The sequence below is a fragment of the Corvus brachyrhynchos genome, unplaced genomic scaffold (genome assembly GCF_000691975.1).
Source record: "Corvus brachyrhynchos isolate BGI_N302 unplaced genomic scaffold, ASM69197v1 scaffold65, whole genome shotgun sequence".
Lineage (NCBI taxonomy): Eukaryota > Metazoa > Chordata > Aves > Passeriformes > Corvidae > Corvus > Corvus brachyrhynchos.
The window spans coordinates 3,459,741-3,469,811 of record NW_008238365.1 but is presented as its reverse complement, the minus strand read 5'-3'; the positions used below and the strand labels follow the sequence as shown (position 1 = coordinate 3,469,811).

At 46.8% G+C, this 10,071-nt stretch overlaps 2 protein-coding genes across 2 annotated transcripts in view; both read left to right on the top strand.

Annotated features, from left to right (window-relative positions):
• Positions 1 to 1,378: 1,378 nt before the first annotated feature.
• The window catches only part of OSCP1 (organic solute carrier partner 1), a 10,902-nt gene continuing 2,209 nt past the window's right edge, over positions 1,379 to 10,071 (top strand). The window contains exons 1-9 of the mRNA XM_017736272.1: positions 1,379 to 1,436; positions 4,881 to 5,035; positions 6,183 to 6,350; positions 6,742 to 6,822; positions 7,386 to 7,489; positions 7,832 to 7,960; positions 8,494 to 8,563; positions 9,020 to 9,159; positions 9,715 to 9,778. Coding sequence (XP_017591761.1) covers positions 1,394 to 1,436; positions 4,881 to 5,035; positions 6,183 to 6,350; positions 6,742 to 6,822; positions 7,386 to 7,489; positions 7,832 to 7,960; positions 8,494 to 8,563; positions 9,020 to 9,159; positions 9,715 to 9,778 — 954 coding nt within the window. The 5' untranslated portion in view covers positions 1,379 to 1,393. The remainder of the gene's footprint in view (positions 1,437 to 4,880; positions 5,036 to 6,182; positions 6,351 to 6,741; positions 6,823 to 7,385; positions 7,490 to 7,831; positions 7,961 to 8,493; positions 8,564 to 9,019; positions 9,160 to 9,714; positions 9,779 to 10,071) is intronic.
• Positions 9,761 to 10,071, top strand: part of LSM10 (LSM10, U7 small nuclear RNA associated) — a 3,028-nt gene continuing 2,717 nt past the window's right edge. Inside the window, exon 1 of the mRNA XM_008635119.2 lies at positions 9,761 to 9,778. The gene's annotated coding sequence lies outside the window, so the exon portion shown is untranslated. The remainder of the gene's footprint in view (positions 9,779 to 10,071) is intronic.

The window sequence follows — 10,071 nt, the reverse complement described above, 5'->3', positions numbered from 1 at the left end:
GCGCCCCGTCCGGTGGTGCCTGTTCCCGGGCTGCCCCCCCGGGACACGCAGGGACACTCGGTGCTGTCAGCGGAGGATGCTGCGAGCTAACGGCGTCAGTGCCGGTCCGGGGCAGGAGTTTCCTTACCCCGATTTCAGGGCTCCATCGCAGTAATTACCACGGTAATTATCACAGTAATCAGCCCTCAGTGGTTTGTGGTCTCCCCTTGGAAGCGCAGCCCGTTGCATTGATCGGCTCGGTGAAGTTCCTGTGGTAAGAACAGCCCGAAGGTGTTGCTGACGCTGGTTTGGGAGCTTCTGACACAGAAGAAGAAACTGGAGTCCGTGTCGGTGTTTCTGTGCTAAATTCGGGAGTTAAAGCTTCAGAAATCACTTTTGGACTCAAAATAACTCAGGATTTGGTTGTCAGCCGAGGTCCTGGACTGTTTTTGGGCAGACCAGGTTGCTTTGCAGTGGGAAGGAGTTTCCAGGAATAAATTTGTAAACCTTGTGCAGACACAGCACATGCAGTTTTGTGAAATTAAAATACCAATACGGCTCCTGAAACCCTTGTCTGGCATTTATACAATCCCATTTGGCCAAAATCCTTGTACAGACAGCCTCGTGCCTTCACATGGGGCACGAAACTCCAGCTCACAGCCAAGCACCTCTGTATTTACCATTGCAAATTACCACAGCTTTACTTTACAAGTCCTTGCATCTCTCTGTCAGGGGATGGGGAATGTGCCTCGGGAAGCTCTGGGATGTTTTAATAAAGAATCAACTTGATATGAGCTTGGTATTGTTATCCCTTCTGCCTGTCCTTTATGAAGTGCTAAACAATAAAGGGTTCACAGTGTAATTATTGTATTGTTTGTGAGGGGGCACTTGTAATTATTCATGTGTGTCCTGATGAGGGAATGATCTGAGAGAAGATTACTGCTGTTCATACAGGGACAAGTTTAGGATTTTAGCTAAATTAAATCTTGGAGCATCTCAGCAGGAGAATTGGACTGTTTTAGTTTGTCCACACATGGATTGTTTTTTCTTCCAAAAAACTGTTGTGTTAATTTCACCGAGATGTGGTCCATCCACACTGAGGTGTTTGTTGATGCTTAAAGCTGTTCTCTCAAATACTGGTTACTTGTAAGGCAAAATACAGCTGAAAACTACCCAAGCTCAGTGCAAAGGGTAAAATTTGATGTGCACTGAAGCAGCAGGATTTTATCCAAGGGGAGGGTGAGGTTCTCATTCTGAATGCTCAGTGCTGAATGCTCAGTGCTGAATGCTGATGAGAAGTGACAAAATCCATTAGTTAGCTTATTTTTTCTTTTATTTTTTTTTAGTTTATTTAATTTCTTTTCTTCTCCTTACAACTCTTGTTCTTACATCTTGAACTGCTGTTTTGTTTTATATGCTTCGTGTAGATGAATGGACAGATGTGGACAGGAAACGAGGTACAGTAACTGCTGGCTGCATGCACCAGTCCAACCCCACGTGCACACCTGGGGCTCATCGTGCCTGAACACCTGAGGCTGTTCCTGCAGCCTTCAGTCAGTGTCACAAATGAACAGTAATGCTCACCTGGTCCTTAAATGCGCTTTTGACCGTAAATCAGTGAAAAAACAGACCATATCTTAAAATCATATGGCCTCAAAAATCAGCTGTTAATTTAACCAAGACTATAAATGGATCAAAACTTTTTATCCTGGTGGTCTTGCCTGCAAAAATGGTATTTGTATTTCTTTACTGTCGTTTTCATGCAAGCATGTAATTGTGTGAGCATCGTGCAGGTCGTTTTTCTGCTTAAATGCAGGAATATGGGGTATATTCCATTTTTCTAAGGTTTTGTCTAATTCATTGCTCAAGGTTTGGACAGGTGAACTCCAGGGATGATCAAAGGCATTCCCATCCCAGCTGCTTTACCCACCTGTGCTGGTGGTCACCTGGCAGAGTGATCCCCAAGGAGCAGATGCCCACACCTCAGCCAAGCTCACCCTGACTGGAGTGATCCTGGGAGGGATTGAGCCCTCGAGTGTTGCAGGGGAGCAGCCGAGGTGTGAACGCGTTTCCCTCTGGAATCTGCCCTGGAACAGGAGCCTCCAGCAAGGGCTGTGCTAAGGAATGAAGAAATGAATCTCTTGAATCTCAGGTTTTTGCTCTGTGAGCATGAGCAGAATTTACAGGGTCCTTCTGAGCAGCCCTTTTTTAAGAGAGATCAAGGTTGTGATTGAAGTTTTGCAAAATAAGCATCATTGGTAGGTTTTGATATTTGTTGAAGGTAAACACTGGTGTCCTGGAGCTTGCCCCAGCTTTTTTCCTACCATTACATCCTGTTTCCAAGCACACCCTTTTCCCAGCCTTTAACATCTCAGAAGTCTAGGAACAGATTCCATCCCATCCAAAACAACGAGGAGCCGCCCAGAGCCGTGACGTAGCGAGACAGGGGTGGCTCAGGGGCAGGTCCCAGGCTGATCCATCACTTCTCCTGTGAGAGAGAACACTTTGCCTGTTCTCAGTGCTCCGGAGGATCTCGGGAGGGTCCTGGAGTCACCTCCTGGGGCTGTCACTGATGGTGCCGTGACATGGTTCCTTTAGGAGCCACGAGCCTGTGGCACACAGGCTGTGACTGTCCACAACTCGGAATGTTCCTTCTGCTGCCCCAAGCATCCTCTGGGAAGCACCAGCATCACCCAGGCGTAGCTCCAGTCTCGTGCCATGCATCCCAGCCAAGCAGGTGACACGTGCTGCCTGTCACCAGTGACTTGGCGTGGGGAGGCCAAAGGCACCGTCACCCCCAGCTTCAGTCCTGTCCATCACACTGGCTATACTGGTGTCCCTCCTCTCATCCCAGCTGATGACCCCCCCCGTCTGCTCAGTTGCTTTTTCTGTGTTGCTTGTGCCATGTCCCTGGGCCAGTGCTCCTGTGTCACCTGCCATGGCCACACTGGTGTGAGCAGCAGCTCCCCAGGGCCCCCCTGAGACCTTTGCTGTTTCATTATCAAACATGTGAGAGATTTATTATAAATTTGCCCTTTACTGTGATTTTTTAATGTCTTTCTCAGCTCTTTTTATAGCCCACACAAGAGGTTTTAATTTAAGAAGATAATTTATGCCCATGGTTCACACAGACCTTGAATTCTGTTGAGAAATCAGTGTACTGGGACATGTCTGTCTCCTGGTGGCTTGAGTTCTTTGTGACTCTCCAAAGACAGGAGAAGTCTTTGTGTGGGCAGCACACACGAGCAGCTGAAAAATATTTTCCTTGATAGCAGTATAAAGCAGAAGTTCTTATTTTTGTCCTAATTGACTCCCTGCAAAATTAACTAAATACTAATATCTACTAGTACTAATATATTTTATTTTCTCCACAAAAAAATAGGGGATTTCTGCCTGGGATTGCAAGTAGGGATTGTTTTATGGCCAGTTTATTTGAAAGGAAGGGAGGAAGGAGGAATTTTTTTCCTGTTTGCAATTAGGTGTATTCATGATCCAAACTGCTCAGGAGCTGAGATCTGTCTGTGGTTTTGGGGTGTTTAAACCAGGACTAGGGAGCCCCGTCAGGTTCAGCGCAGGGGCTGCTGAGCTGTGTGTGACCAGTGCATGAGGAACCTGTAACCAGCAGGTTTAGGGAGGAGAGAGAATCACCTCAGGAGGCTCTTACCCTTGGAACACAGCTCTCCCTGCCCAGGCTCCCAGCAGTGCCCAGGGAGTTCATCCTCTAGGAGGAGGTGAAATGACAGGGAAATTACCTTTGTCTGTTGGTGTAGGACAGGTGTGGAAAGCCAGGTGTCTGACCCCCCAGGGAATCACTGGGGCAATAATTCAAAGCACTGGTCACTACCACTCTCTGTATGTTCACTTTTTCTCCTTTTCCTTTTTTTTTTAATTATTTATTCTGAGATTTTTCAAATCCACAAGAATTGTCTGGCATTGTAGGCTTCATAACAGTCATTTGCTTAGGAAAATCCACACTTGTACAGTAGTCTGTGACCTGACATATTAATTTACCTTTTTTTTTTTGTTAGAGAAATAAATGTTTATTGATGATAACTCTAGAGTATCAGGGAGATAATAAAAGGAGCAGATCCAGCACAAAAGCTCAGATGCTGCATCTGCTTGAACCACTGCACTGTGTTTTCCATCTTGTTTGTATTAAGAGCTCAATAACCAGAGCACAGCTCTCACCCTCAGCACTCCTGAGCTCTAAGAACTCTTCAGTAAGTCACACAACAGTTCCATGGCTAAATTTACACAGAAAAAAATGAACCACAAGTCAGGAAGTTTGGAGTTCTGCATTTGAAACTCTAGGGCCTGCAGAAGTTTCAGCTGTGAGAGCCATAAATGGGTTGATAGAGATCTCAGGGATATAAATGCTTTATTAAATACCTGCCAGTGTTAATCCATTTGAATAAAGATTACAGAGAGCCCTGCAGGAGCTTCCGTTGAGAAGTTAAAAAATAGACTGATAGTGTCAGAGCGTGTTGAGGAACAGGCACAGCCATGTAGCTGCAATCTGCAGAGATCTACCACAATGCAAAACAGTCTCCTTGGGAAGCAGAACTGCAGCTTTTTTAGATAACAGCACATCAGAGCAGCATTATTTAAAAGTGAAAAGTGCCAGGCATAGCTGTAAAACCAGAACAACAAAGCCAGCCTTACTCCCACTGGGAAACAGGGACTGCTGCCTTCAGCTCACGTGGCATTTGTGCCCTGGGGGACATCAGCTGGTTTAGCCCAGGTGGGACTGGGGAAGTGCTGGATCCGGAGGTGCTGTTCCCCCTCTCCTGTTGTGCTCTGTCCCTGCTCTGCACAGGTAACCCTGGTGTGAACCTTGCAGCTGGGGTGGACCAGGAACGCGCTGTTCTGCAGCAAACCACAGAGCCTCTTTGTCTTTGCAGTTATGAACGACATCATCTCTGCCATGTTCAAGAAAAATTTCATGGAGGAGCTATTCAAACCCCAGGATCTCTATTCCAAGAAGGCCCTGCGCACTGTGTACGACCGGCTGGCTCACACCTCCATCATGAGACTGAACCAGGCCAGCATGGACAAGGTAACACAGACCTGCCACCTGGCCTGGCTCTGCTGCACTTCCCAGCTGCGCTCCAGCAGTTTCTGTTGCAATAATTAACCTTTGGCTTTACCATGTTGAAGCATTTTGGAACAGCTTTCCTTGTGAAAATGGTTCTCAGCCAAGAAAATCCATGGTGGCATCAGCTACCTCAGAACTGAGTATTTCTGCCTGAACAGCTAAATCTTTGATTTGAACAAGTTCACTAAGCATTCCTTAAGTTTAGCAGATGTTTTCATATATATTAAAAATATACACTTCTGTGGGTGTGGATAAACATCTGTATTTCTGTACTGACACCCACTGTCTTGCAGGCACAGGTGTTAGAGTTATTGCCTGCAAGCAGTGTATCCGCAGCCAATTCTGAAAAAAATGGTAGGAATGGGATTACCAGAGAGCCCTCCCCCCAGGTATCAGTGCTGCTGAAATTCATGGAATCGCTGAGGTTGGAAAAGCTCTCCAAGAGCATCGAGTCCAACCTGTGACCAATCCCCACCTTGTCACCCAGCCCAGAGCAATGAGTGCCACATCCAGTCATTCCTTGGATACTTCCAGGGATGGGGACTTCACCACCTCCCTGGGCAGCCCCTTCCAATGTTTAATAAACATTTCCATGGAGAAATTTTTCCTGATGTCCACCCTGACTCTCCCCTGGCCCAGCCTGAGGCCGTTCCCTCTCCTCCTGTCCCTGTTCCCTGGCAGCAGAGCCCGACCCCCCCGGCTGCCCCCTCCTGCCAGGGAGTTGTGCAGACCCCGAAGGTCCCCCTGAGCCTCCTTTTCTCCAGGCTGAGCCCCCCCAGCTTCCTCAGTCGCTTCAGGTGCTCCAGCCCCTTCCCCAGCTCCACTCCTTTCTCTGGACACGCTCCAGCCCCTCAGTATCTCTCTTGCCCTGAGGGGCCAAGAACTGGACCCAGCACTCGAGGTGTGACCTCACCTGAGCATTGGTGACTTTGGAGACCCAGCAAGAAGGCTGGGGATGGGACTGCAGAGGTCTTGTTCTTTTTAGGAAATGGAGCTAAAATGGTTCCTTGTGCCACAGGCAGGTGCTGGCCTGAGTGCTTGAATCCCTCTCTCCATCCCCGGGAAGTTTCCTGTGTGACAGGACCAACGTTCCCGTGTTCCTTTGCAGCTGTACGACCTCATGACTATGGCCTTCAAATACCAAGTGCTGCTGTGCCCTCGGCCCAGGGACATTCTGCTGGTCACATTCAACCACCTGGATGCCATCAAGGATTTCATCTCCGACTCCCCTGGCATTCTGAACCAGGTGGATGAGACCTTCCGGCAGCTGATCGAAGTAAGAATCCTCAGAAAAAGGGTGGGACACACTGTGGTTTGATTTTATGGGGTTTTTACCTCTTTCATCATCTTAGAGATGAATTACTACATTGGGGAGGGCTGTGAGTCAAGTGCTATTTTTCTACTGGTCCAGTTTAAATCAATATATTGCTTATTCAGCCTGATTTAAGTCTCCACTGATTTCAGCAGAAATTAAATCAGAGTTTTAGTGACAGTAATTACTGATAATGACCAGCAGCCCTCTTAGAGCATCTCTGCTCCCCCTGCAAGTGGATCAGAATATGCTGTATATACTGTGGATCAGAATAGTCAGATACTCTTGTTCCCCCTTTTCGTGGGTGGGACATGGAACACCTGTAAACCCTTGCATGATGATTTTCCTTTTCCAGACCTACAACTATCTCTCTGATGGTGAATTCCAGCTCATCAGGCAAACACTCCTCATTTTCTTCCAGGATATGCACATCAGGGTAAGAGCCCAATACAGCTAGGCAGGGAGAATGACAGGGAGTTTGGGGCTGGAGTACAAAGGGATCTGCTTATAAACACTGCAGGTTTGGGTTTGTTAATTGTGCTTTTCAGTCATCTTGATGTGCTTGTAATTACACTCAAATTTCACAAATTGAGCACATCTACTACAATAATGCTGAATAATTCCACAATACTATGAAAAAGGGAATCTCTACTAGTATGATTTGCTGATTGATAAATCCATTTTTCCTTTTAGAAGAAACTTGATATGAAACCTGAGCGTGAAGTCTTGATATTCTCTAAATAAATTGATCACACTCACATGCACAAACAGGATGTAGTTTTTAATACAGTTTTTTTAATGTTAGATCAGTGTGCCCATCCTCTCGACCACAATTCCGCATCACTGGCTTTGTAAATACATCCCTTTACACACATCAAGAGCTCTAGGAAACCTTCTCCAGTGTGGGCAGAGAGGCTCAAGCTCAGATTTCAGGGAATTTGGATGGGAAGGTCCGCAGAGGTTTTCCCCAAGGTGTGATGTTGTGATGTCCTTTTGCAGGTCTCCATCTTTCTGAAGGATAAAGTGCAAAACTCGAACGGTCGCTTTGTGCTGCCAATCTCAGGGCCTGTCCCGTGGGGCACGGAGGTCCCAGGGCTCATCAGGTGAGCTGGTGCCATGTGTGGGGCTGCTCAGGGAGGAGCATTTCATTCCAGAGGGCTCAGGAATTCAGCTCAAACTGCCATTCCTGTTGCATGGATAGCTGAACCTCCAGTAAACACTATTTAAAGGGCAGGATTTGGGACTAAGTCACCCAGCAGTGAAATGCTGAGCTGCTTCTGGAGTTTTCTATCCCAGTAAATTAGCTGTTAGTAACTTACCCTGTAACAGGCATTTACCAATGTACAGAATAGAGTTTTATTCCCCTTGTGCAGGAAGCAGAGGAACTAGGTACTGAAAATCAGGACTAAAACTACTAAATGTTTCAATAATGCCTTGTTTTTAAGGATATTCAATCACAAAGGAGTGGAAGTTAGAAGGGCTGAGTTCACCACTGCTGGGAATTACGTTACTCCACAAAGGGAAGGATCTTTTGAGCTTTATGGAGACAGAGTCCTCAAACTTGGAACAAATATGTAAGTAATTTTTGTTATATGTAGAAACCTGAACCAAATGCTGATGGATTGTTCTGAAGCACATCTTCAGCCTGGTGTGGTTTTGGCCTCTTTTGCTATTAATTATTAGGTTGACTTTGTTACAAGGTGCTGCCCTGCACCAGGACATGTGTGGACAGTGTCTAAAGAGCTGTGGAAAACAGTAAAACTTTGATTTATGTCCGCAGTGGAGCTGAGGAAAGAATGTTCTCACGTGGTGCCACATTTTATGTGAAATAGGATTTAATGTAACCACAGTCAAGAAATCCTCTCTGTTCTCCACGTTTGCCTTAATGTAGATGTTCCATCCAAAGAGACCCATGTTCCTTCTTGCAGCTTTGTCCCTCACACGCCTTAATGCCTCACTGTGGCACCACACTGAGCTGTAACTTCTCATTGCCATTGTTCAGTCTTCAGAAAAATATCCTAAAATCCTGCATCCTGTGCTGCTCCCTCTGGTTCCTGTACCTCGTCCCAGTAACAGGCTGTTCTTCCCCATGTGTTTTCCCCTCTAGGTACAGTGTGACCCGGCCAGTGGAGACACATATGTCGGGATCATCCAAAAAGCTGGCATCCCAGGCGAAGGTCAGTGTCATCCTATACCTATCACTGCTTAAACTGGCCAAATTCTTAGTCTCTAGATACGGGATAAGTTCAGGGAAGCTTTTCTGTTGTTTTCAGAGCCTCATGCAATCCTCCCCAGTCCTTTGAAGCCAGGGGAAGGGCACATTTTCCCAAAGAATCCACACGCTTGTGCAAGGATGTGCTTGCTTCCATTTTAATCTCAGAAAACAGAAAGTTTGCTTTACAGATTTCTCATTTGTCCAATTTAGCTGGAAAAGCATCTTGTGCTGAGTCTATAAATCCAAGCAACCATTTCCAATATCGAGCTGGTGATTACTGGTTATCTGCACAATCTGTCCCAGGAACAACAGGGAAATGTGTTTATATCCCTCTGAAGGACATGTATGGAATATCAAAGCTCCTTGCAGCCCCATCTCCCAGGTAATTGCCCAGCGGGCCCCTTGCTGTTTCCTGCAGGAGAACATTGTCCCCAACCCTCTTGCTAAAGAAGAGCTGAACTTTCTGGCCCGGCTGCTGGGAGGTTTGGACATCCAGAAACCCGCTGGTGGTGAGACGGGATTTCGGCTGAACTTGTTCACGACTGACGAGGAGGAAGAGTATGCTGGAGTCCTTCTTGGTTTGGGTTTGGGGTGCCCTGTGGGGAGCCCTGGAGACCAAAGCTGGCCCTCAACAGCTTTAGGGTCAGACCAGCAGGTTGTTATCCTGCTCCAGATGTCTCCTGTGATGCAGCCTTGCTCCAAATGCCGCTGGCTGGGATCTGTCTGGAGGGACAGAAACATACCTTCAGCCCTTTTAGCAGGATGTTTTTACCTGCTTTTAATCTCAGCTACAGAAATATTCCTGCTCTTCTACACTTAACAAAAAAATTTAGGATGGGGAGAAGCCTCCAAACTGGGGTGAACACATTAATTTGCCAAGTAGGAAACAGAATGGTTTGGGTTGGAAGGGACCTTAAGGGTCCTCTGATTCCACCCTGCCATGGGAAGGGACGCCTTTCACTAGACCAGGTTGCTTCAAGCCCCATCCAGTCTGGCCCTATGAGCATCCTCTGAGCATCATTTGTGCCTACAGGAGCTTCATGAAGTCTGATTTTTATCACTTCCTTGTACATCTTCATGGGATTAACCACTCTTTTCATGTTTTTAATCAAGACACGCGGCACAGACCAGACCAGAGGAGTTGTCCTACAAGGTTATCAACATTGAAGCCACGCAGGTATGTTACATGTTTCACATCACTGGTTCTCACCATCCCTGCCTTGCTAAGGACTGTGTTTCACCCAGAGCAGGGACTTAAAAATACATTTTTTCCCATTTCACTTAAGCTCATAACTAAGTAATGGCCAACTTTCTGCCAAGACAGTGGAATTGGTGATTATTTACTAAGAAAACTTGAATCCTGACAAATACCAGAGCAAGTGTTTAGCCGACTTGGGTGTAGAAGGGGCACGTCCCAGTCCAGCCCAGTCCCGGCCGCGGTAGCAGCGTGGGGACACCGGCGGTTGCTGA